Source organism: Microcaecilia unicolor, chromosome 3 (assembly GCF_901765095.1).
Source record: "Microcaecilia unicolor chromosome 3, aMicUni1.1, whole genome shotgun sequence".
Classification (NCBI taxonomy): Eukaryota; Metazoa; Chordata; class Amphibia; order Gymnophiona; family Siphonopidae; genus Microcaecilia; species Microcaecilia unicolor.
The window spans coordinates 54,435,314-54,462,963 of record NC_044033.1 but is presented as its reverse complement, the minus strand read 5'-3'; the positions used below and the strand labels follow the sequence as shown (position 1 = coordinate 54,462,963).

The window sequence follows — 27,650 nt, the reverse complement described above, 5'->3', positions numbered from 1 at the left end:
GCAAAGTTCTGGAGGAGTCTCCTAAAACACGTATCCCTTATGTGGAAGACAACATGGTGCTGTAAGCCGCAATTATTGTTGGCAATCCGGAATTGGTGTCCCCGATCCCAGCTGGTTATAGAGGATTTGCAAATCGGGCAACAACTGTAGCGAAGAAAGTAATACTAACCGAGTGGATTACAAATAAAATTCCCACAGTTCATCAGTGGAGATGCCAAATGGTGTGTCTCATGAGGTTTGAGAGACGGTTGGTGGATCAGAAAGAAACCTTTAAAGAAACAGATTTTTGTAAGATATGGACTCCATTTTGGTTGACATTGCCTCCAGCGGTGAAAGGTCCTATACTAAATTTTTGATGTACACAATCATATAAATAATAGTTTGCGTGGTGTAAGTAGAGTGAATACACGGATGTTTAGACACCTTAGACAATGAGGAGAAAGAGGAATGGTTTCCTCCCTGGGGGGGTTTTGGGGGGGGGGGGGGAGGGGGGAGGAGGTTTGGTATAGTTTAAGATTGTATAAAATGATGATGTGATAGTATGATGTTTAAGTTTGATGCAAGACTTATCTGCAATGGATACTGTACTGTATTATATACCTAATGATGGATTTCATCATCAATAAAAACTTATTTGCAATAAACAGACTTAGAGAATAGGAAGGTTTTTAGTATCTATCGGAAGCTAAGGTACATAGATTCTGTTCTGATGGAGATAAGTAGTAAGTTCCATATTGATACAGTACAGGGAATAGAGAACCGAAGATGTTATGATATACTTATCTTATACATTAGAAAATTACCCCCTATAAAGTTATACTTCTGACTTTTTATCCTGAATTGTTTCTACAGAGACAATAAAACATATCACTGTAAAACTTGGGGACCATGGGTCAATTTTAGCAGACAATGGAAAAGGTGCCGGTACTCAGTACCCCCAAGTATCCCCTCAAAAAAAGCCCTGGTGCTAATGAAGATGAAAAGGACATGAAAAAGAAAGGAAGAAATATTAAGCAGAGGAGGAGTCAAAAGCCAGAGAGAAGAGATTAGTTTTAAGAAGGGCCTTGAAAGATGGAAGGGGAGGATCTGAGGAGAGAGGAAAGGGAGTTCCAGAGCTTGGGGCCAAGAAAACTGAAGGCAGTGTCATGAGAAATGGTGAGGAGTGAAGCAGATGGGGAAGGGATGCACAGCAAGTTGTTAGATGATGACCGTAGGGAACAAGAAGGCGCATAAGGGATCAGAAGCGTATTCAAATAGGGGAGGGAGCAAGGTGGCCTCTGAAGACTACCATTAGAAGTTTGTAGTGAATACGAGCAGAGACAGGGAACCAATGTTAGCATATCTGGGTTTAAAAAAGGTTTGGACAAGTTGTTGGAGGAAAAGTCCATAGTCTGCTATTGAGACAGACACAGAAAAACCACTGCTTAGCCAGGAATTGGTAGCATGGCATATTGCTACTATTTGGGTTTCTGCCAGGTACTTGTGACCTGGATTGGCCACTGTTGGAAACAGGATACTGAGCTAGATGGACTATTGGTCTGACCTATTATGGCTCTTCTTAGGTTCTTATATTCTTATGTTGGATTATAAAAATATGTGGACAGATGCTGTATATTAGCAAAACCTCCCCTGCAATTGCTGTAAAAACTGGAAAGAAAGAAAAAAGAAAAAGCTGGCTTGCAGTATCAGAGGGTTTCAAAATGGTAGAGTCTGGTGAGCATTGTGTGTCTATCAATGAGACCATAATACAGTAAATCACAGCAGGAGTAGTGAGTGCACTAGATAATAAATTTGATGAATGTGACCTGGAAAGCTTCCAAGATGGCTGTTTATTTTTTTTGAATGGCTTTGCAGTAATTATGGCATTAGCACATGGCCATTTATAAAAAACAAAATATTTTTATGGTTGTGGTAAAAAATGACTTTAGTGCATATGCATCAACTGTAGGCACCTCATTTCTTTCACACAGAAACTTTTATATAAGACATTACAGAAGTCAAGAAAAGTATGCAGTTTTCCATACAACCCTGGACAATGGACATGAAGTTTTATTAATTTCATTGGACCTCTCAGCTGCCTTAGTGCGCAAGAATGACCTGAGTAAGGGTTTCTGGAGGGTTGCTGTTAGAAGGTGCTATGACAGGGTAGCTCCACTTCAAGGGTCCTAAAGTGCACAGGGATCAGTGTTGTCTACTTTATTTAACATCTATATTGTACCCCTGATATCCCTGTTCATATCCTTTGGTGTGGATTGGCATCCTTTTCAAGATGATATCCAAATGAATTCTCTGGTCACTGGATCAGACTCAGTCCATTCAGAATTTAACGTTTGTCAGAGGCAAAGATCATTTTCACCCTATCTTAACCCATTGCTTAAGGCTTTCTGGTACTGCCTTAGCCTGCTTTCGCTCCTGTTTATAGAGAAGACAAGTCAAAGTTAGTTGTCAACCTCACCTTGAGTATTGCATTCAATTCTGGTTGCCATATCTCAAAAAAGATATAGTGGAATTAGAAAAGGTTCAAAGAAGAGCCACCAAAATGATAAAGGGGATGGAACTCCTCTCATATGAGGAAAGGCTAAAGAGGTTAGGGCTCTTCAGCTTGAAAAAGAGATGGCTGAGGTCTACAGAATCCTGAGTGGTGTAGAATAGGTAAAAATTAATCTATTTTTTCACTTTTTCAAAAAGTACAAAGAACAGGGGATACTTGAAGTTACATGAAAATACTTTTAAAACAAATAAGAGGAAATATTTTTTTCACTCAGTGAATAGTTAAGCTCTGGAACTCGTTGCCAGAGGATGTGGTAACAGCAGTTAGTGTATCTGGGTTTAAAAAAGGTTTGGACAAGTTCATGGAGGAAAAGTCTATAGTCTGCTATTGAGATAGACATAGGGAATCCACAGTGTCTGTCCATTACTCATAAAGGAGCACTGGCTTTGCATTTTCTTTCATATCTCCTTCGAGGTTCTTGCTTTAAGTCACCATTCGTCATATAAGTTTACCTTCTTTTCTTCATGGAATGTTAATTCCTTATACATCTAGTCATCTTCTCTGTTCTGCCAACCAACATCTTTAGTTGTTCCAACCCATCTCCAGATCCATTCGCAGTCTGCTAGAGTTTCCTATTTTGCAGTTGTTGCCCCAACGTTGTGGAACTCCCTTCCATTGGAACTTCGTTCCAAGTTCTCCTTCAATCCAGTTTTGCCGTTGTTGCCCCAACATTCTGGAACTTTGTTCCAAATTCTGTTTCAAAAATTTAAAGCTTTACTTAAACGTGTTTTTTTCCCCAAGAATTTTTACCTAATCTTTGAATTTTCATTCCATCCTTTTCTTTCTCACTGCCGCACCTGCACAGCTGACACATCTGTTAGCATTCTATTTCCACTTCCTTCCCTCATTATGTGGCTTAGTTGTAAAATTTCCACTTCCCTCTACCTTATTTGTTGCAGTTTGTAACTTAGGCGTTCATTTGTGTCCTTTCCATCATTTCCTCCCCTTATTTATTTATTATATTAATGTTTTTATGGCAAACACTTAGATATTTTGTTACATATGATTTGTTAAATTAATTTGAAATGTGAAATGTTTGAGAATTCGTAGTGCCTTGATTTCAAAACAGTTGCCAAAAGAGCAAATCTGACATAATTTGAAGAAACGTTACCAATGACTGAAGAGATATATGGATGAAAATTTAGGTTAAAAAAGTGATCACCCCACCCAAATTTTTGAAGTTTCACTGGTGGGAATGCTTTTATCTGCAAGGTTAATGGATTTCAACAAGATTTTTTCTGGCCTTCAGAAAATAGTGCCTTTGCTTTATTTAGGTTTAGTTGCATCCAGTTATACTACTACTACTACTTATCATTTCTAAAGTGCTACTAGACGTACGCAGCTAGTGAGAGATTGCAGTCAATTTTGAATTGAGTCCCTGTAAGATCTTGTGTTTTACAAGGATCAAATGTTTCCAGAATCTGTATCTCATCTGGTAAATGTAAGGGGTTACTTCCATCCTCCAAGTCTACTGTGGTTCATATCACAGTAGTCGGTGAATCTTCTCTGTTAGTTTTGCTGCCTCTACCAAAGCAGCCACACTCATTTCTACAAAAGATGTTTAACAGTATTTGGCAGGAACTACTGTAAATATTAGGAAAAAAGCACAATACAAGTATCTCAATCCCTGGGCAATGCTAATTCATCTCAAGATTCAGCCATGTCTCTATTTTCTACCTCAGAGTCCAAACTGCAAGGAAGGCACTCTCTACCTTCCCCTTAACTGCCATTTAGAAATCACTCAATAGGGACTGAAAAATTACCCAGATCTTTTCTTCATCTCACTGGAATTTTCTTTAGAGGGGGGGGGGACTACTTAATGGGAATTCCCTGTGACCTTTCCCTTCCTGCTCAGAATGAATCTCCTTATGTTAATACGTCTTACCTGAAGTTCATTCAGCACGTTTGATAAGCAGAATATAAATAAGATGTATTTGGTTTTTATAAATATGTAGATATGCCAAAACCCACAGTAGCCATTACGATATGTATCCTCTTACATAAGAAACAGCTTTGTTTATGTCAAACCCCACTAACAATACAGCCTTATCTCTAAAAAGATCAGCTTAATATATAAAGTACATCCGTCTCCTGAGTGTAGTAAAATCTAACTTTCTCTTTCTTCAGTAGTTGAATTTGCAATGATGAAGACAAAAAATAAAACACCTTATGGAAGCAGATGAATGCACAACACACCTTATGTGCTGCATGTGACTTACCTTATTTGAGACCCTTTGAGAATCTGTTTCTGCCTTTGCTGCCAAATGACTTCCCTGGCTGCTTGTTTCAGTCATGCATTTATATTAGCAGATGTTCTATGTAGTGGTAATGGCTCCAACCTTATGATGTCTTTGCAGTATTGCAGAACAAAGAATGGCAGAGGGAGAGTTTAGGAGAGAAAGTCAAACTATTTCACCCCTTTAAAGAGGCCTGAGAATGGTAGAGAGTGAAAAGGGAATTTGGTGTTTATCCCTTTAGCAAATAATTTAGAGTTGGAGCCAGAAGTAGACATGATAGTTTTCACAGAGTGGAGGAGAAAAGGAAGAGGATATATGGGTACTTATGAGGCGATGGGCAATGGGACTTTTCCTTCCTTCGAATATCTAAATCAAAAAGTACGGGATCTCAAACACCCTATTGTATACTTATTTATAGGCCATGCATTATTATCTCACCAAAAAGTGGCAGGTGCCCCACAGGGACTGTTTTCTCTGCCTATACATGGTATTTCTGCAGTTGCCTCCGGACTAAATAAGGTCTAAATAAGGGGTATAAGTTAAAAGGTCATGAATTTGATATACTGTCTTTCTGTGGTACAGCCAAAGCAGTTTATGTGTGTTATATGTAAGTACTTTCTCTGTCCTTACTGGACTCACAACCTGAGTTTTTTGTAGGGAGGGAAGAGAGATTAGCAACTCATCTTCGTCAGCTAGTGGAAGCTTGGTCAAAGGATCTGGGGCTGCTAGCCACAGAGGGCAACCGAGGAAATATTCTAGAAATAGAATCTACAATACAAGAAACACGGGAAATACAATTTAAGATACTACATAGGGCTTATGTTACCAGGAGTCAGATTTAAAACCTGCACTATCCACTGTTCTAGGCAAAATGGGAATATGAGAGGGAGACGAGTTCAAGATATGTGAGACTAAGGTGGGAACACTAGAACACGTGTTTCTTGAATGTAATATGCTTGGAGATTACTGTCAGATGATATTGAACAGAATCCAAAGGGTTATCTATACAATTGGAATGGACATATAGGTTAATGTTACTGAGAGAGGGAAGGACAAAAACATCCTAAAAGCAGAAAGTAGGTTTGTTTTACTAGTGCTGCCTCTGCTGGCCAAGAAAAATATATTATAACACTGGGTGGGGGAAGAACCTCCTCCAGTGCAACAGTGAGAAGTGGGTATGCTAGAAATGGCTGAATGGAATCTGCACAGAGAATCACAGTACTAGAAGGGAAAAAAAAGACAGAACACCAGGCAGTTTGGAGAAGATAAATTAACGCACTCTGAAGGAAGCAAACTGGGAGGAAGATGGGGGATAAAATTCAAAAGTATGAAACCAGACAGCAGATCAGTTCTCCACACAGTAACTATGGGGTTACAGCACAAACAGTTGAAAAAGTTACTGGGGGAACAATAGTCACTAAGGGGGAACTGTGCAAAAAGCGTATTATGTCCAATCTTTATCCATGCTTCTGTGTATTTGGCTGTCTGGCTTTGCTCAATAAAGACATTTTTTTAAAGAACCACATAACAGATAAGCTAAGCAGAATTCTTTAGCCCCACATGTGGTCTCTAAACTCTAAACCAATACAAGGCATTTTTCAAGACTTGAACCTCAGATAGACCTGTTTGCCAGCAGTGAAAACACAAAGCTGGCCGTCTGTTATTCAGTGTACCCATCAACAGATCACCTAGCAAGGTGGACTTGGCCCCTCCTCTGTGCCTATCCACCATTCCTTGAAGAAATTACAGAAAAGGCCCAGCACAGTGATTCTCATAGCACCGTATTGATCCCATCAGAACTGGTTTCCTCTTTTGAAAAGACTTTCATTCTTATTCTGTGCAAGTTTCAACCTTCCAATCTTGGTAACACAGAAAAAAAGGCTCCCTTTTGCAACTCAGCCTCTGGTGACTGATGCTAACAGCATGGAAATTGTGCCTTGGATCTGAAACCACCAATTCAAGATATCTTGATGGCACAAAAAAAAACAAAAAAAAAAGCTTTTACACAAGAAGTTCATATGCATTTAAATGGAAAAGGTTTTCAGTATGGTTTTCCACTAAAAGATGATACCCCTTTTGGTGACCTCCAAATACCATACTAATATACCTCTATCATCTTTTATCATCGGAATCTGCAAACATCCTTTATCAGAGTACATCTCAAAATAACTCTTAGCCTATCATTCCTTCAGAAAAAGAGTCCCGGCAGCTCAGTAAGAGTCTGCTTTATTTTGGATCTCTGCTTTGTTAGAAAGAAAATTATAAAAATACTAGTAAAAAAGCCCCGTTTCTGATGCAAATGAAACGGGGGCTAGCAATGTTTTCTTCTGTGTGCATGTGGGAGTGTGTGTGTCCCTGCCCTCTGGCCTCTCTCCCCTCCCCCCTCTGAGTCCTTCACTGTTACAGAGCCAGTGATTTGATTTCGTGCTCTGCTGTTTTCCTTCACTGACTGTGTTACAGAAAGGGCGGGGCAGACACTCATAGGGAAACCGGATATCTCGCCCCCTTCACACTTCCGGCTGGAGGCTTCATAGAACGTTGGTGTTGCCTTTTATATAGAGAGATCATTTAGATAGCTATTTTTGGTTTTATTATTATTGTATGTTCTATGTATTTTAATATTATTTTATCTGTTATGATTGGTTCTTGAAAAGGCAGGTTATAAATTGGTTGATTAAATTTAAGGTAACATCACTCCTCTTGTAAAACAGCTGCTGCAGGCAAACCTCAGATATTTTAAAGTAGTTGCCTAATAGCATTGTTAGTAAATTTATTCTATTTTTAAAAATTTATAGATTTATTTCTCTTCTCTAGGACACTGGATATGTGATTGTTGTCAAAACATTCCATCTACGCAACGAAAACGAGTCAGAAGAAGTAAAAACAACAAAGTAGTATAAAATGATGATACCTACACCAAAATTGCACATCCAAGAATGTTAATGGTGCTAAATGACTTTGTATAGAATGAACAAAATATTATTCCACTATTTTCACCTTTCTACAATAAATAAAAATATTGAATTAAATATTGACTGCAGACTGAATCTTAACATTTGGGCAGGAGAACTTGTCAATTTGTGGGGTATACTGCTTTCTGCAGTTTTTTGTATATTTTGACCATGTTGATCTGATGTGATATTGCATGCTACCCCTTGAGGAATTTTGCAATGTAAAGATGGTATCAGTGGCAGCTGCTGAAACAAGAAATCAAAGATAATTTAACCTGCAGAAAGCTAGAGCAATAATATGTTTTTTTAAGTGTAGATTTTTAGGCACAAGGGGGCCTGATATTCAGACCGCGATTGGTGCTGACCCCGGATATTCAAAGCCGGGCCATTTCTGGTGACCTGCATTGACTATCCAAGTTTTTTTGGCTGGCTCCAACTTAACCAGCTTGAGGGATCCTTTTACAAAGTCACAGTAAAAAGTGGCCTGTGGTAATGTGGGCGCTTCTTTTGGATGCGCGCTGGGCCACTTTTTAACGCAGCTGGGATAAAGGCCATTTTTTAATGGGCTGAGAAATGGGCCTGCGCTGATATTAAAACTAGTGTGCACCTATTTATGGCCTGAGCCCTTACCATCAGCCATTGACTTAGCGGTAAGCGCTCCTGCTACCCGCGCGGTAACCGTGCAGCATGTGCTGCGCTGCTGATTACTGCTAAGAACACTCCCGCAATAGACAATAGAAGAATATTTCTACTGCAGGATTTGATGTGCACCAAACTCAGAATTACTGTCGGGCGCACGCACTACTCTGGCGTTAGTGCTGATTGGTCGCATGCGCTACCTGCGGCTTTGTAAAAGGGTCCCTAAGTGAATATTCAACGCTAGCTGGTTAAGTCTATAGAGGCCAAAGATAGGACTGTTATTTAGGTGGTCTGATTTGGCCGCTAAACGTAGCTGGCCAGTGCTTGAATATTTGTGGATAGCTAGCTTGCGATATACCTAGTTAGCCGCAATGCTCTAACTGCAGATATTCAATGGAGCTAATCGGCTGTCTCCCACTGAATGTTAACGGTTAGCCAGCTAAATACTATTTAGCCAGCCAGGAGCCGTTCCTGGCAAATAGTGCTGAATATCGACCGGAAGGAGTTTATTTCTACAACCTCCCAACATATGGAATCATTCATTAAAGAGTGAAATATATGTGGTCAAAGCTTTTTTACGTTTAAAAAAAATTAATAATCATACATTGAAAAAAATGTAGCTGTTGACAAATATACAACATTAGAGTTATAAAGAAACAAAGATGCAGTAGATCTATAAATATGGTTACAGAAAGAATGATTGACATGTTGAAATGGTCTGCACAAAAATATCTGTACAAACCTAGACACCGTCCACCTCATTCTGTGGGGGCATTTCTATAACTTGGCAACTTGATGCCTTGCACTGAGCACCAATTCTATAAGCAGCACCAGGAATACTAGAATAAGTCAGCATCAATATACCTACATTTAGACATGCCCATTACACCAGGTCCATATATGTCATAATTATGTAGTACAAGCAACTTCTAGTATTCTTTAAGGTGGGCATGTATGTAGGTGACACATCCATTTCCTGCCCATGTTCCACGCTCCACCCACGTGTACACTCCCTTGCAGTTACACACTATAACACTTACATGCTTTCTTATAGAATAGGTTGTTATGCACTTCCACTCTTAAATGCCAGTTATTAAATTGCCATGTATAACTTTAGCACCTAAATGTAAGCATCGTTTGCACACTAAAATTAAGAACAGTAGCTCATACTTGTGTAAGTGCTACGTATGCACTTAACACTACTCTTAGCACATAAATATATAAGGGGACATACACATGGGTGGAGCATGGGTAGGGATCCCACTTATGCCTGTGGCCAGTGGTGTGCTGGAGCCAGCTCACACCGGCTCATGAGAGTTGTCTTCTTTTTTTTTTTTAATTTTGTGAGATGGTTGTTGAGCCAGATTAGCTGGGGCAGGAGCGATCCGCCTATGCTCCTGCCTATGCGGTCTCCACTCTCCGTACTGAAAGTGACTACTGCAAGTTTCAGCGGCAGTCTTGTGAGATTGCCAAGGGAACTTGCAAAAGTCTCACAGCAGCCATTTTCAGTACGGAGAATGGAGACTACATAGGCATGAGCGTAGGAGGATTGCTCCCGCCCCAGCTGACTACTGGACCACCAGAGCTGTAAGGTACACCCAGGGAACGGAGATTTGATAAACATGCTGCATGAGGGAGAGAAGGGGATAAGCTGCATATGGATGAGAGTGAGAGAAGGGTACAAGCTGAGTGGATGAGGGAGAGATGTAGACAAGCTGCGTGTGAATGAGAGGGATAAAAGGGGACAAGCTGTATGTGGTTGAGAGGGAGAGATGGGGACAAGCTGCGTGTGGATAAGAGAGACTGGGACAAGCTGCATGGATGAGGGAGAGAAGGGGACAAGCTGCATGTGGATGAGAGGGAGAGAAGGGGACAAGCTGCATGGATGAGAAGGAGAGACAGGCTGTAACTTATACAATACTGTCAATTATGTACTAATGCGCATGCCTCAGTGTGGCACTTGTACATCTGCTATTCACATGCCCCCTAATTCTGTATAGTGCACTATGTTGGGCACCATTTAAAATACTGTAAGTTGCACACTTAGATGCCAACATTAACACCTACCTTTTACATGGTGGAAATGTTAGCGCTTAAATGTTGGTGCCCAAATTGCAACTTAGGCTCTGTTCTATAATAGCATCTGGGCACCCGGATGCCATTATAGAATACTGTCTTAGGGCACAGATTTTGGGCACCTAATTTTAACACCCTTTATAGAATTTCCCCTAATTGTAGGCGCATAGGTGCTAATTTGCACTAGTATTTTATTTTGGAATCTTGGTGCCCAGATGCCATTAGAAAGAAGACTTTGTATTTAGCATGCTGCACTTAGGCACCTAATTTTGGTGCCTAGTTATAGAATTGCTGCTATCCAGCTAATTGTATAAAGTAGGTGTTAACAAATAGAATGTAGTGTACAATTTAGTGTACATTTATGTGTGCATAACTTAGAGTACTATAATTTATGATTGTATCTCAGAAATATAGGTGCACACATTAAGTGCTCATGGAAAAAAAAGAGGTGATAGTGCACTGGTGAGGCCCCATTTAGAATACTGTGTGCAATTCTGGAGACCACACCTTCAAAAAGATATAAGCAGGATGGCGTTGTTCCACAGGGTGACTACAAAATTGGTCAGTGGTCTAGGTCATGTGGAGGGGCATAATCGAAAGCGAACGCCTATCTCCATGGGCGTCTATGTCCGAAAACGGTACGTGAAGAGGAGGGACAGACCGTATTTTTGAAAAAAATGGACATCTTTGTTTTGTTTCAAAAATACTGTTTGTACGGACCAAATGCCATGGATTTGTTCGTTTCTGAGCTGGGCATTTTATATTTTTTTTTAGCGATAATGGAAACTAAAACCGGCCAACTCAAAAACGTCCTAATCCGAGCCATTTGGTTGTGGGAGGGGCCAGGATTCGTAGTACACTGGCCCCCCTGACATGCCAGGACACCAACTGGGCACCCTAGAGGTCAGTGCGGTAGACTTCAGAAACAGCTCCCACATGCATAGCTCCCTTACCACGGGTGCTGAGCCCCCAACCCCCTCCTCCAAAACCCACTACCCACAAATGTACAACACTACCATAGCTCTTAGGGGTGAAGGGGGCACCTACATGTGGGTACAGTGGGTTTTGGAGGCTTCCCATTTATCAGCACAAGTGTTACAGGTAGTGGGGATTGGCTTGGGTCCGCCTGCCTGAAGTGCACTGCGGTACCCACTAAAAGTGCTCCAGGCCTCTAGGAGTTGTTGCTGATGTAGAACCTTGGCACACCAGTTGACACCTGAAGACTAATGTCTCCGAAAACGTCCTTTATTGGAATAAGCACGTTTACTCACAGTTAACTGCAGATCAGAGGTTGTGCCCCACTGGCAAAGAGTCTCCCTGGTACTGAGATTAGCAGTAGGTCAGAGCTGGCAGAATGCTGTACAATGCCCACTTTCAGTAACGTGAGTAACACATGAAAGGGAGCTAAAAATGGCCACTACCTCATGGACTACCAGAAACAAGACAGGGCACACTCTGACCCAGTAAGCAGAGGGAAAAGCACCATGGGAGTAGAGCCTACCAACTACCAACATCGTGAGCATTTAACACAACCTAGTGGAATCACGGAGCCCAATACCCTACACCCACCACAATGCATTGCTGATGTGACTCTGCAGTGCGCATAACAGAAAAGGTGTCACACAGGGAAAGGCTGTCAGAGAATAGAACACATTCTGCTGTCATGGAGGTGGGTACGGCATTTGAGGCTGGCAAAAAAAGTTTGTAAAGTGGGGTTTTTTTGGTGGGAGGGGATTAGTGACCACTGGGGGAGTCAGGGGAGGTGATCCCTGATTCCCTCTGGTGGTCATCTGGTCAGTTGGGGCACTTTTTTGGGACTTGGACCTGAAAAAAAAGGGTCCAAATAAAGCGGACCAAATTCTCGTCAAAAGCGCTATATACGGAATCTGCTAACTATGCCAGCCCCAGCTGCCCCGCTGACAGACCCCCGGAAGAACTCTGAAAGCTGTGGACCCATTCAAGGCCTGCCCAGCCACCCATGAACTGCAGAGAACCAGCTGTAGAGAGAGCATACTAAGTACAGCAGAGGAAGGCTGAGCTTAGATCAAAAAGGAAAGATGGTTTGTGGGAACTTGCTCCTTTTGTTTTGTGGAATGCAATGATATATTATAAAAATGCACTTAATGTTGTTTATTATTACTATTTATAAGAGAGAGTCAATAATGAGGGCATCCAGTTTCTCCTTTTTGGGCAGCCAGCTTTGGAACGCTCTACCAAGATCCATCCAAACAATCAACAACCATCTACCATTCAGAAAAATGTTGAAGACCCATCTCTTCAAGAAAGCTTACCCTAATGACCCAACTTAACTTTTTAAGCCCACCCACGATTCCTGCCCCGATGATTATTATACCTTTGACCATGTCTCACAATCTCCTTATCTTCATTCCTCAATCTCTTCCTCTCCATCCTTCCTACTCCTTACTCCTCCCAATCTCTTCTCCTTTTGCTCATCCTATCTTTGTTTACGTCTCCATGCTTAATTTACATATCCTCAAAACCCCACTACTACTATGTTTACTACAACTTGTAACATTTTCCTTCAAGACTTTGTAATTCTATTTACTATGTACGCCGCATTGAACCTGCTATGTGTGGGAAAGTGCGGGGTACAAATGTAATTAATAATAATAATAGTTACCTTCATGCAGAAGTCCAGAGTCAGTCTAAATGTGCCAACATTTTCCAGTTCTGTGATTATATATTTATTTCTTCTTCAAGTAATTTTTCAACAGCATTTTCTCAGTAATTACCCAAATGTGAACACAATGATTAAGTTTTGGATGTTACTGAATTCTATTCTGTCTCACTTAGGGGTCTTTTTACCAAGCTGCAGGGAAAAGGGCCCTGCGCTAGCAGTGTGGGGCCATTTTCCCCGTTTGCCAGGACCCTTTTAAGCGCAGAGGGTAAAAAAGCCCTCAGACATACATGGCCATGCCATAAGAGAACTCTTACCGCATGGCCATGCGGTGAGGAGCCCTTGCTGCCACGATAAGGGCTCCTGCACTTGACTAACCTGACGGTAACTGTGCAGCGTGTGCTGATCCTGATTACCGCCGGGTTATCACCGCACAAGCCATTTCCAAGGGTTTTCTTTCCCCCCCCCCCCCCCCGGTAATGGCACATGCTAGGGGTGGGATTACCACCAGCAGCTGCATTGGGCCGGCAGTAGTCCCAGAAGAGCGAGCAGTAAGCTCATGTTGTGCTTACCACTGCTTTGTAAAAGGGCCTCTGTATTTCCATTTTTGGCACACTATAAGTCATCACAAAGACAAAATATAAGAAAACCAATGGACTGCATTAGGGGCTTGTAGCCCATTTAGTCATGTTTAAACAAATGAGAAATCTGCATGAAAGAAAATATTTTTATTATTTTGACTTATGAAAACCACTTGCCCTGAAACATGCTCAAAACAGAATAATCCATTTGTACAAAAGAGATGAGCTAAAGATATGATTCCATGTCCCCTAATGAAAGGAGAGTTTGCTTTTACTTCTAATCTTTATAATACCAGGTTTCCCAAGGGCGATTACAACAAACGTTAAGATGAACCCATCAGTAAACAGGATATCCACGCAGTGGAAGTAAAACCCGGCTGGCTCAATTACTTCCACTGAAAGCAATGGAAGTAAAACCCGGCTGGCTCAATCCGTCCTCCTTTTTCTGGAGCCATGGTAACCCTATCCTCACTGAAATTTGGCCATGTATTACTCTATTGTATAGCACAGTGTAGAATAATGAGCACAAAATACAGCCTTTATTAGTGCTGTTTCCACCAGCTACAATAATTGTTGAAGCTGTTTTTATTTCATGATACTTGTACCTACATATGGGAACCTTTCAAATAAATTAAAAAGCAGTCCAAATAAGTACAAACAAAATCTTTTCTCCTCCACCTTTTAAGGCACTTATCCAACCGGTACAGCTTTTGATTTTATACAGCTAGACCAGCATAGGCAGTCTCTTATTTCTAATAATCTTTTACTATTGCTTAGCGTTTGCTTTGTTTTGGGCGAACTAGTGACTCCGCCTACTGGTTTCAACCCATATAATGAGCTAGATCGAGGAGGTTTGATTGAGAACAGGAAAGACATGACGTAAAAAAGTTGAAGCAACGTAGGTTACACTATGGTTTCCCTTACCCGCACAGCCGTCGTTCTGCGTACACTCAAAACAAAGCAAACCAAACAGAAGTCAAACCTAGGAGCAGCAGCATCCACGTTGTTGTTCTTTATTGTTGGGAGCATGTTTATTTAATCTCACTTATGTTTTCAAATATGCCTGCTTGTACAGCATACGGATGTACACAGAGGAAGTATAATAACGGAGTAACTTTTCATAGGTAGAGTAGTAATTCGTTATAAATGGTCATCAGTGTGCCATTTAGAGGGGCTGGTTATAGGGACAGCCGCCTAGCCTGTTATATTCGTGCAGAGATTTTTTTTTCTGGTAAAGCAAAGGGCCACTAAAACAGAGATCATGTTAAGAGAATCAGGTGCTGATTTAGATTGTAAGCTCTTTTGAGCAGGGACTGTCTTTTCTTCATGTTCAATTGTGAAACAATGGAGAAGCGCTATAGAAATGATTTGTAGTAACATTCAGAGTTTATACCTAATAATCATTCTTTTGCTATTGTTTTGGGTGAACCAGTGTGGCGGCAATCTCCGCCTACTGGCTTCAACCCATATAATGGGCTAGATAGCCTCGTACCGTCTCCTGGTCTCAATCTAACTGCCTTGGTCCTGCCCTCCTGTACTGGAACTTCCTGTTTCCGGCAAGGGGGGCGTGTCCGAGGTAGAGAGGTGTGTTAGAGAACGAGAAACGGGGGAAAGGAAAGTACAAGCTGCAGGTGTGACCATCTTAAGGTTGGTATGAGTTTGGCGGTAGGATTGGGTGGGGGTTGAGGGAGAAGTGCAGGATCACGGAGAGGGGGAGATATGTTGAACTGGGAAGAAGAGAGAGAGATACAGACCAGGGGGGAAATGCGTGTGAAGAGGGGTGTGAGTGTGAAGGCATCCAAATGCGCGTGACTTTCTATTTTCTGTCATGGGAAATGGGTGGGGATACTGGACAAGATGAGGGAGAAGGGAAGGGGAGATACTAAACTTAGGGGATGAGCAGATTTGGCCCATGAGGGTGGTGTTGAAGGCACATGGCTGAAAGTTCATATAAGGGGTTAGAAACTCGAGAGAGAACTCTGGGAAAATAACTCGTCTAAATTGTGTTTTCAGATCTACATGCGATATTTCCCATTAAAAAATAACCCACTGAAAAGTCAGATGCAAATGTCCACAATTGCTTTGTTCCTACAGTAAGTTTAAAAGCAAAATAAAGTGTATTTCCAGTTTGAAATCTGGTGCAATTTTGAGGGTACAATTTGAGGTACTACAGACTGGAGCAAACTCAGGAGCAGATTGTAAGTAAATATCAGCCTAGGGATTATTTATTTCTTTTTGCCTGCTGGCTGTGGGATAGCAAATTTCAGCTGTGTATAGAGATGCTATATTTATGTAAGAACTACAAATAGTTTTCAATTCAACTGAAACAAAAAAAATTATTTCAGCATGTACATTTTTAGAAATTGTCCATTTCAATTCACATTAGGAAATCTGGTTTGTCTACAAACAGAGACCCATAGCGAGTATATTTTCTAGGAGCAGGAGGCTGTAGATTGAATCTAGGGGAGAGGATTGCAACCATTGAAAGCAGATGAGCTATTTCATTGTTTTTTTTTAGTCACTTCACTATTTCTTTCATTCTCCATGGACTAGCAGGATGAGTCAGCCACACAGGATGTCATCAGACAGCACCATAAACAGATCAGGTCTCCTGGGGCAGGATGCTCAAAATATTTGTAATAGTTTTCCTCTCTACTGCATGGCATGCTCAGAGTAAGAAGCATGCAGATTCATGCTGTGTTAAAATTGTGGCACTGATGGACTCAGACGCTGACGGGAAAGTTAAAAACAACAGAAATGAAGAATGCTGCGGCCCCCAACCCCTTCCCTGAAGGAAAAGCCTTGAACCCTTACTGGCCCCCTCCCTCACAAAAAAATAGCCTGGTGGTCCAGCGGGCCCACCAAACTAGACCAGACCCGGACACCCCTCCCCAGTCACTGCTGGCGCTGGTGGTCTAATAGAATCATAGACCCCAGCATTTCTGAGGATGTGCTAGCCACTCCACCACCAGTGCTTGCCCCTTCCCTCTTATCTGTCCTTTGGGCAGGTGGATCCTCCTGCTCTGTCGGAACCCTTCTCTTCCTGTTAATGATTTTTGCTCTACTTTTTAAAATTATCCATAGTTAGGTAAGGTATACAGTTATGTATTTGCAAGCCCCAGAATACTCTGGAGGCAGCACTTCCCCTCGGGGCATGGTCCCAGTGTATTGGACTATATTTATCTTTTTGAACTTTCTGTTTTTACTAAGATTTTTGGGCCAGTGCAGGAATGAGTCACCTCTTCATGTTTTGAGCTTTCTGCTGTAAGTAAACATGAAATCTGAAGCTCTTCTATTGCATTCTCACTTATTGCAGTTACAGCATTGATTATTTCTGGTGTTCAGTTTCCAGCCATTCATTCATAGTTGTGTTTTTTTTTTAATGCTAAAGCACAATTGCATAATTTGTAACTTTATTCCCTGTTTCTCTCTTTTCCCTCTCTTTGGGATGAGTAATATTTTTTTAGCTCTGGAAAGCATGAGGCGCTTGGTTTATTTATTTTTTTCCATTGTGGGTTTTGTAAACAAAACATTGCAAGAAAGTGACCCACTTCTAAGGAGCAGAAGCAGAGTTCTGTTGCTGGTTCCTTTTGCCTTCACTGCAGGAACCTTCAGGTGTTAATGAAAAATTCCTTTTACCTAACTGCAGAGGGAGAACTTGGGTGCTCATTTGCAATCCAAGAAACCCCCTGCGTCCAGGATACTGTTAGAAACAAAGATGTTACTGGAGACGCCTCGCAGTTCCTCTACAAGGGCAGGGCCATTATCTAGAACACATGGGCAGGGCCATTATCTAGAACACATGGGCCTCTGGAATTTTTTCGACTTTAGAATGAGAATTTACCAAGCCAGTGTGCCTAAGGATAGCAAAAGGCTGCTGAGGTTCAGATGCTGGCAGTTAACTCGGTGGTTTCCCATTCCCCGGTTCTGGCTGTTGAGAGAAGCCTGCTAAAGTGGACAATGGGCCATACTACAACTAATAATAATGATCATTTCTGTAGTGGTACTAGACATACGCAGCGCTGTACACATTATATGCAGGTACTTTCTCTGTCTCTAGAGGTCTCACAATCTAAGCTTTTTTTGGTACCTGGGGCAATGGAGTGTTAAGTGACTTTCCCAAGGTCATAAGGAGCTTGTTTTAGTGATGCAGAATATGAAAGAACTGTGGTAGTGTATCTTTTTAGAAAAGAGGAGCTTGGTCAAGGATCTCGGGTTCAGGCGGCAAAATTTCCTATCACACGGGATCTGATTCTGGTAGGCATTTCTTCACCTAAGATAGTTCTAATACATCGGTCTGTTAAGAAGATGGTGCAGAAGGCCTGGACTTTTGCGAGAGGCCATCTTGCTATAGTTGTGAAAAGGTAGATTCATTGATTTTTTTTTTTTTTTTTTTACTGTGTTTTGCCATATAATACCATGCTTCAAAAACCGTAAGGTACACAATTAGAGACTGTTATGTGTTGTGCCTTTGAGGAGTCTCCAGTCAGCCACTGCAAAAGTTATGAAGCCAGAGCCCTGCTACATTGGGTTCAGCAAGCTTGGGCCAAAGGTTTTGATCGGAGACCATTATTTAAATTAGTGTCAGCCTTTTTAGCCGATGCTTTTTATGATATTATATGGCGGTGTGCTAAATGAATGGCCACAATGGTATCTGAGCTTAGAAGTCTTTGATTAGGCATTGGTCAACTGACACTATTTGCAGAGCTTCTGGAGGACAGGACTTATGCCTTATCTAGAGCAGTGGTTCTCTACCTAATCCTCAGTGCACACCCATCCAATCAGGTTTTCAGGATATCCTCAATGAATATGGATGAGAGAGATTTGCATGCACTGCCTCCTTGGTATGTAAATTTCTCATTCATATGCATTTGCATTGTAGGCTATCCTGAAAACCTGACTGAGTTGAAAACCACTGAGTTTACACCAGCTCAGCGAAGCAGATTTGTACAGGACAGCCCTTTTGAAGTTCTAGAACAGGCACTTGGTGGCAGATGCTCAAAAGTCGCCATTAAATACCATATGCATTTATAGTCGTGGTTGAACTTACCGATTTTCAATCAACGACCGGTGCTCAAAGGAAATTGAGTGCAAATGAGATGCATGGAAATTTTGCAAGCAGTTTGGTAGGGGAAGTGCCTCTTGGTAAGCGTCCATGTTCTCACCGGACTGCTTGTGGGATTCCCTGCATCTACCAGTTCCACCAGCATTTGAGCGGATCCTGTGGAAAAGAGCTCAGGATGCAAATCTATTTACTACTCTGGAGAGATTGGTGGTCTTGTTTGGATAATGAAGATGCTGAAATTCTTTGCTGGAGAATGTAGTAACATCGGTGAACATTTCTGGGTTTAAAAAAGTTTTTTTCCTGGAGGAAAAGTTCATAGTCTGCTATTGAGACGGACATGGGGAAGCAACTACTTGCCCCGGGATTTGTAGCATGGAATGTTGCTGCTAATTGGGTTTCTGCCAGGTGCTTGTGACCTGGCTTTGCCACTGTTTGGAAAACAGGATACTAGGCTACATGGATCATTGGTCTGACCCAGTATGGCTACTCTTGTGTTTTGATATAATCCTTGCATGAGAGCTTCCCCAGTTCAGGGTTTAAAAACTTTTAGGGGCTGTTCTCTGCTTTCCGACACTGACTGGTCAACTGTTTTGCTCCTCCGTCTATTCCAATGCTACACACATTCAGATATTGTAAAATGAAAGCAGATATTAAGAAATGAAACAGACTGCTCCTCTGTGAATTTGCCCTCATGCAATGACAAATCCAGAAAACTTTGCACATTAAAGGTAGGCATTCCTTTCTGTGCATCGCACAGAATGCTCATTTTAATACTAATGATCGTATTGTAATACATTTGCATTGTATTATCGATAGCATTAGATGCTAAATAACGTTTGCTTTAGACTGGTTACATCCGGTCTAAAGCAAACGTTACGAGCACAGTGAGCTTTGTGCATCGGGCCCTTGGTCAGGGACTTTTGACTATCCCCTGTAAAAAGACCTAACAGTGATTATGCTCGGGCCTGTGCTGGTGGGAGGGGGCTTCTTTAGAGATTTGCTCAGACCTGGGCCAAAATAATTTTTATTTGATATATTGTAACTCGAGCATGACTGTTGCATCACTGTGGTGTAGAACTCGAAGCAAGTTGACAACTGAGAGAGGGAAGCAAACAACTATATCAGTGTTTCTCAACTCAGTTCTTGGGGTACACTCAGCCAGTCAGGTTTTCAGGATATCCACAATGCATATGCATGAGAGATTTTTAAGCACTGCCTCTTTGGTATGCATATGCACTGTGGATATCCTGAAAACCTAACTGGCTGGGTTGAGAAGAACTGAACTCATAGAGATTCATAGAGAAGGAACAAAAAGGAAGAGAAAGTAGTGGCAAAACAATTATCATCCAAAAGAAGACAAAATGTAATTGGAATGACATGTAAAGGAGTACCTACTAAAGGTACTGAGCCTGTTCAGGAAAGCCATTAATTTGACAAATCAGGGAAAGCCTGATGGAACAGCCACATCTTCATCCTCTTTTTAAATTTTGCGACTGAAGTTTAAAGATGATTCTGGCCGATATTCAAAGTGAGTTAACAGGACAGAAATGGCTGCCAACCAGTTAACTCAATTGGTCGTAGCTATCCAGTCATTTTCAGCAGCACTTAACCGGTCTTCCTCACTGAAAATGACTGGTTAGCACAAAACTTAAACCCAGCTATGTCGGGGGCATTCTGGGTGTGGAGGTTGATTAGATCCCGATATTCAGACCTAACTAGCCAGGTTTACCGCATAAATAGCTATCCTAGCTTTATGCGCTAACCCATGGCCAGTTAAGTCTGAATATTAACTGGTCATGCACTAGCTGGCTTTAAAAAACAAAACAAAAAAAACAACCCAGAAATTTAATGCTGAAGCCCGCACTGAGCCCGGCCTTAAATTTGCAGTTTGAGTGCAGGCGAAGGACAAAAAATTGCTCTCCATCGCTGGCTGAATATTGGCCAGACTGTTTAAGGGAAGAAGGTTCCATAATGTCAAAGAAACAGAGAAATAGAGCCATCCACTATCCCTTCTCCCTTAGAGACCCTGTGTACTTGTCGCAAGCATTCTTAAAATTCAGATACAGTTTTTGTCTCGGGCCGTTCCGCACAGTCACCATCCTTTCTGTGAAGAAGTATTTCCTCAGGTTACTTCCATGTCTATCCCCTTTCACCTTCATCCTATGTCTCCTTATTCCAGAGCTTCCTTTCAATTGAAAACAAAAGGAAAAGGGTCTGTTTGTTTTAAAGTTGATCTTTATTTGTGACATTTTTAATACATATCCCTTGGTTGGCACTTCTTTGGTCGTCCCCCTTTTCTTTTTGTTTTTCCTCATTTAGTTTTGCAAAGGGGTTATTTTGGCTTTTTTTGTTGATTTAAACATCTTTATCATATCTCCCCTCTCCTGCCTTTCTTGTATACGAAGATCTTTAAGTCTGTTCCCAAAAGACTACTGACCATTTTAGTAGCCATCCTGTGGACCGACTCCAGAGCCAAAAAAAACAAAATGCAGACTGACATGTGGAGTCCAGACTAGTCACAGAGAGGGTTGGAATTGCCAGAAGGTTTGCCTGGGCTGATTGTAAGGGCCGAGGAGGACAATAGGGAGTAAGTAAGGAATTGACATAGAGGGAGTTTAGAATAGAAAACACAGTGTGCCAGAGTCAAACATTTAGGCTTAATATGACAAGAGATAGGTAACCAGTGCTGGTCAGAGTTATGGGATAACGTGGTCCTGATGTCTAGCATCGTAGAGGAGTTTAGCTGTAGAATTGTGTAGTAGTTGAAGGTGCTTCAATTGGGCAATGGGTGGATCTGCTGGAAGAGATTTACAGAAATCAGAGCAACTTAAAATCAAGGTATGCAATACTCTCTTGATAGGCAGGTTTGATCCACCAGACCTCTTATGTTTTTACATTTTTTATTTATAACCATTTAAATTTTTATAAGCGATTAAAACAACTTGCCAGAAATACAGAGAAAGTAATATATAGGAATTATTTCAGTCAGGTAATTCTATTCTCTTCCTTAGACCACTAAATAGGGAGAGTGAAACAAGACAAGGAGATCAATTAAACAGTAAACAGAAAAAAAAAAAGTGGTATTAACCTGATTATCCCCAGATATTACTCGTCTAATTCATTATTCCACATTGATCATCTGGTTGGCTTCTTCAAGGTCAATGCGGTGTATAGTCAAATCATTTAATTAAAAACATACTTATTGTCCAATATTAGTTAGAAATAATACATCTGATTACATTCTTTCTCTTTTAAAAACCAGAAGTTATTTAACAATACATATACTTAAGTCTCTAATTCAAATGCCTCTGATTAAAGTAATCCCAGTTTTCAAAGGCTTCACTCCTTTTAAAGTAATAATTGAGAAAATATTTCTGAGGAAAACTTTAGGAGTCATACCTGGAACTCTGGGAAAAACAATAATCTCGATATTAATCATAATATTAATTTTATTATTAAAAGTTTCTGGTCTATTATCATTTTCAAAATCATAACCACTTGCTTTTGGGTTCCAAGGCCCTGTCCTCTCCTGGTTCTCCTCTTATCTCTCCCACCGCACTTTCAGGGTACACTCCCATGGATCTTCCTCCACTCCCATCCCACTATCTGTTGGAGTTCCCCAGGGATCTGTCCTTGGACCCCTTCTCTTCTCAATCTACACCTCTTCCCTGGGCTCGCTGATCTCGTCTCATGGTTTTCAGTATCATCTTTATGCTGATGACACCCAGCTACCTCTCCACACCTGACATCACTGCGGAGACTCAAGCCAAGGTATCGGCCTTTTTATCCGACATTGCGGCATGGATGTCCAACCGCCACCTGAAGCTGAACATGTCCAAGACCGAGCTCCTCGTCTTTCCTCCTAAACCCACTTCTCCTCTTCCTCCACTCTCTATCTCTGTTGATAACACCCTCATCCTCCCCGTCCCATCTGCCCGCAACCTCGGAGTCATCTTCGACTCCTCCCTCTCCTTCTCTGCGCATATCCAACAGACTGCCAAGACCTGTCGCTTCTTCCTCCTCAACATCAGCAAAATTCGCCCTTTCCTCTCTGAGCATACCACCAGAACTCTCGTCCATGCTCTCATTACCTCTTGCCTTGATTACTGCAACCTACTCCTCACCGGCCTCCCACTCGGCCATCTATCCCCCCTTCAATCCGTTCAGAACGCTGCTGCACGTCTTATACTCCGCCAAAACCGATATACTCATACCACCCCTCTCCTTAAATCACTTCATTGGCTTCCGATCAGATATCGCATACAATTCAAGCTCCTCCTCCTTACCTACAAATGCACTCAGTCTGCGGCTCCTCACTACCTCTCCACCCTCATCTCCCCCTGTGTTCCCGCCCGCAACCTCCACTCACAGGACAAAGCCCTTCTCTCAGTACCCTTCCCCACCACTGCCAACTCCAGGCTCCGCTCATTCTGCCTTGCCTCACCTTATGCCTGGAATAATCTTCCTTTACCCATACGCCATGCCCCCTCCCTACCCATCTTCAAATCTCTGCTTAAAACTCACCTCTTCAATGCTGCCTTCGGCGCCTAACCGCTTGAGAAATATAAAATACCCCAATCCATCCACCCTATCAGATTAACTGTTCACTCGTCCTCTAGATTGTTCACTTGTCTTTAGATTGTTCTCTTGTCTTTTAGATTGTAAGCTCTTTGAGCAGGGACTGTCCTTCTATGTTTGAATTGTACAGCGCTGCGTAACCCTAGTAGCGCTTTAGAAATGATGGTTGTTGTTGCTTGTGTAGAATCATTTGTTATATCAATTTTTCACTCTCAAAGGGTTCAGTTAAATTGTCCATGTAACTCTCTAATAAAATTATATCTGGAACAAAATTATTTACTGCCACCTTTAGGTCCCGAAGCACCTTTCAGATGGTATTCAATGTAACCTCCATGGGAGCCAAAAACTCCAAGTTGATTTCTCTTAGGTGTTTAGGAGTGGTTCCGCCGATTCGGGTTCTGCTGTAAACGTCCTCCGTTTCAGCATATGCCTCTAACTCACTCCTCCACTGCTTTGGACATGGTGGTTGAATAATTCGGGAGCGATGGAGTTGTTTTTTCCAGGTCCAAGTGCGTCGACGCTCCTTCACCGGCGCTAATCAAAGGACTCGCCGACCCTTTCATCTGTGGGCAGTTCGTCGCGCAGTGGTCTCGCACTTGCTGCTCAGGGGACAAAACACTGGCCATCGGCGGCTGACCGCCGGTTGTCCCCTTCCTCTCAGTTAAGGTAACTGCAATTGCTTAAAGAAGACGAAACTTTAGAGGGCAGCTGGGCCATTGGGCATACGAACTTCAGGTCGCCATCTTACCACTCTCTCACCAGACCTCTTTTAAACAATACTGCTAAGTACAATGGTTTTTGTCCTTAACAGATGGTTATGTGCTGAGCATTGATTTTTCATATTAGAGGCACCTTTTTAAAGTCCAATATTCAACCAGATGTGGAAGAAAATGTTTGTCATACTCATGAGCCCCATTTTTGTTTGTTTGGTTTTTTTTTTTAACTAGTGGACTTTGCTCCGTTCCCCTTGCATGAAAAAGGAGAAGACTACTGATTCAGATGTTTTGTGATCCCCAAAAAAGGGAGGGAGGGAGGTAGGTCTTTTTGTCCCATACTGGATCTCGGATAAGTAATTGATCTGCTTGGGATTTCAAATTTTCATTTTTTTGAATTGCTCTCCAAAAATGATCAAGGAATAAACAGGGCAACTCTTGATGTTGTTGGATTTGTCAGAAGTGTACTTAAACACATTCTGATACAAACGGGCAGGGCAATGGAGTGTATTGCATATTTTTCATGTGACAGTTTTTTTTTGTTCAGGTTATCCTATATAATAATTCTCTCCTCCAACGTTCTGAGGCTGCCTGGAACTGTGGTTTCCAGGCAGAGTTAGAAGGAGTAGATAAGTGACGTCAGGGAGAGGGGAGGAGCCATGAAGCAGGGAGCAGCGAATCGGCTGCAGCGAGTGTACAATGGCAGGGGGAGGAGTAGGGAAACACGCGGAGTGTGTTTACCTAATCCGACAACCCAGCCAGCAGCAAACAATGACTCAGGCAGGGGGAGGAGTACCTACTCCTCCCCCTGCCTAGGAATTGCTCGACACTGCCTGCCAACCACCCACGCTGCGACACTCCCCTCCCCTCCTGCCCCCCCCCCCCCCGCGCATCACCCAAGGCCCTCTGTAACAACGGATCACCAAGCCCCTACCCCCTCCTCGGTGTATCACCCTCCCCCCCGGCGCATCACCAAGCCCCTCACCCCGCCCACATCAACCCCCCTCAGCCCCCTTAGCCGCAAATACTAACTCTGTCCGGCCGCTGCTGATGCTCCAGTTGAGCAGCAGCGGCCCATACATAACGAAAAAAAGAAAAAAAAATCTTACAACTAAAACGTACCTCCGTAGACAGCCATCTCACACTGGCTGACGTCTCTGCATCTGCTTCTCCTCTCCCCTCTACGTCACTGCCCCTGGGGAGGAGCGCAGGAGCAGCAGCAGCGGCCGGACAGAGTTGGTATTTGTGGCTAAGGGGGTTGATGTGGGCGGGGGGGAGGGGCTTGGTAATGCGCCGGGGGGGGGGGGTAGGGTGATACGCCGAGGGGGGGGCAGGGGCTTGGTGATGCGCCATTACAACATACCCAAACAATGCCCTCTTGCCACCTACGGGGTTTCACACTCCTCCTCTCCCCGTGAAAGCCGGAAGCACCCGGTTCCTGGGAGTATTCCATGTGAAAAACAAACCACCCACACCGTCACTATTTGCCGACCAAGCCCCCCCCCCCCCCAACTAACAAGATTCCTCCACCTCATAAAAACACACTGCAGCAAACCCCTCCAAGTTCGCCAGACAACCCCCTCCCTGTTATATTGTTACACACACACACACAATATAAACTCCACACACACACACAATTTCTCAACCCCACACACACACTATCACATCCACACACACAAACACTGCCAGCCCCCCCTCAAAACCTCAGCAGAAAAACACTCAAACACACATACACTGATGCAGAACATGGAGAGATGCACAATCACTCTCTCTCTCTCTCTGTATATATATATATATATATATATCACCCCTGCAACAATAACCACCCTCAAAGACACCCTCCACTTCCTCCCACTTTGCCAGCATGGCACACCCCCAACCCCCCTCCCCTTGAACCAAAAAAAAAAACACACACACAAGAAAGCACCACACTAATACCAGACAGCAATGACACGGCCAAGCCCCCTGCCACACCCTCTCCGTTCACTACCACACACTCACTCACTCGCTGTCTCTCAAATACACTCACTGTCTATCACACTCACTGTCACACACATACAGTTTCTATCTCTTTGTCCCTCCCTCTCACACAGAGTCTCACACACAGACACTCTGTCTCTCACACACTCTCTCACATAAACACACACACACTCTCTCTCTCACATTCTCTCTCTGACACCATTCTCTCTCTGACACACACGCTCCATCTCTCACACACGCCCTTTCTAAAACATACACTCCGAGGAAAACCTTGCTAGCGCCCGTTTCATTTCAAACAGAAACAGGCCTTTTTTACTAGTTTCCTAATAATACCCAACATTCTATTCGCTTTCCGAGCCACAGCAGCACACTGAGCAGAAGGTTTCAGTGTATTATCGACGACGACACCCAGATCCCTTTCTTGGTCCATAACTCCTAACATGGAACCTTGCATGATGTAGCTATAATTTGGGTTCTTTTTTCCCACATGCATCACCTTGCACTTGCTCACAGTAATGATGTCTTACCTTTTTAATTTTCTTTTCTTTAGTTGGTGACACTGTTCTGCAATCCCGCCCTTGGGTTCTGGGTGTGGACTGTGATTCCCTTTTCAGTTCTTTAAAAAATAAATTGATAGACAAAGACCAATTCTTACTCTGATTGGCAGCAGTATGGGATTCCTGTGATAGCGATGTATCGTGGTATATTTAGGGTCGTGAGTGCCACTCTGTGGTGTTTTGCTTTATTATCATTACGGCTGGGCATGGGTGTGTTAAAAAAGGGACCTTCTGCTGCTTGGGCACATGCATATTGGATTGTTCCAGGGAGCACCCCAGCTTATACCGGTGATGTCACTCCTGCTGGTAACAAGTGATAACAATCCAATTGTGCAGAGCAGTGTTGCTGACTTAAGGAACGAAAATGATCAGGTAAGACGTGTCTCCTTTTTGACCCTTTATGTATAATTTTTTTCCCAACATCTGTTGAGTTGGAAAGACAAAAGCAGACCACAGAGTGCGCTAGGCACCCAGAATTTTTCAGCTGGCGGCAAGTGCCCCCCCCCCCCCCCCCCAAATTCTAGTCCTCCACTCACATATCTGAGCTAATTGGCATCGTGCAGCATTATTGGCATGGTAAGTGTGAGCATCCATCGGCTTATGCAACAATGTGAAAGATTCTACCCCCCCCCCCCCCCCCCACACACACACACACACACACACTTTTTCCCTATTATTGCATATATGACACAATGAATGGTTTCTGATCATCAGACAAATGGAATCTGAGTAAACACAGTTTTTAATTGGTCCTTAAGTGAATGAAGTAATAAAGTTATCCAACACTAGGGTTACCATATGGCAGCAATAATTGCAACCAAACACTTCCTATAATTTGATATGTCTTTCACTCTCCTTTGCAGTACTGCTTTAATTCAGACACATTCATAGTAGGGCTGCACGCTAATCGCAGTTAACAAGCTTATCTTTAAACGTGATAAAAGAAACATTGCTGTTAATGATTAACCTCCTGCCTTGCCAGTCCAGCATCACTTGCTCCCCTTAACTCCTGGTTTACCTAGTTAGTTGTCTTCTAGTAAATCTTCATGGCCGGCAGCGTATTGAAATGCTTCCACAGCCTGCA

General features: G+C 42.5%; 2 protein-coding genes across 3 annotated transcripts in view; both read left to right on the top strand.

Annotated features, from left to right (window-relative positions):
- Positions 1 to 7,785, top strand: part of LOC115464237 (PHD finger protein 10-like) — a 33,241-nt gene extending 25,456 nt beyond the window's left edge. The window contains exon 3 of the mRNA XM_030194637.1: positions 7,603 to 7,785. Within this exon, the coding sequence (XP_030050497.1) occupies positions 7,603 to 7,688 (86 nt within the window). The 3' untranslated portion in view covers positions 7,689 to 7,785. The remainder of the gene's footprint in view (positions 1 to 7,602) is intronic.
- A 7,427-nt stretch (positions 7,786 to 15,212) lies between these two features.
- The window catches only part of C3H6orf120 (chromosome 3 C6orf120 homolog), a 28,038-nt gene continuing 15,600 nt past the window's right edge, over positions 15,213 to 27,650 (top strand). The window contains exons 1-2 of one of the 2 annotated variants that reach the window (XM_030194634.1): positions 15,213 to 15,320; positions 24,264 to 24,350. The gene's annotated coding sequence lies outside the window, so the exon portion shown is untranslated. The remainder of the gene's footprint in view (positions 15,321 to 24,263; positions 24,351 to 27,650) is intronic. The other variant, XM_030194633.1, reaches the window with a different exon arrangement.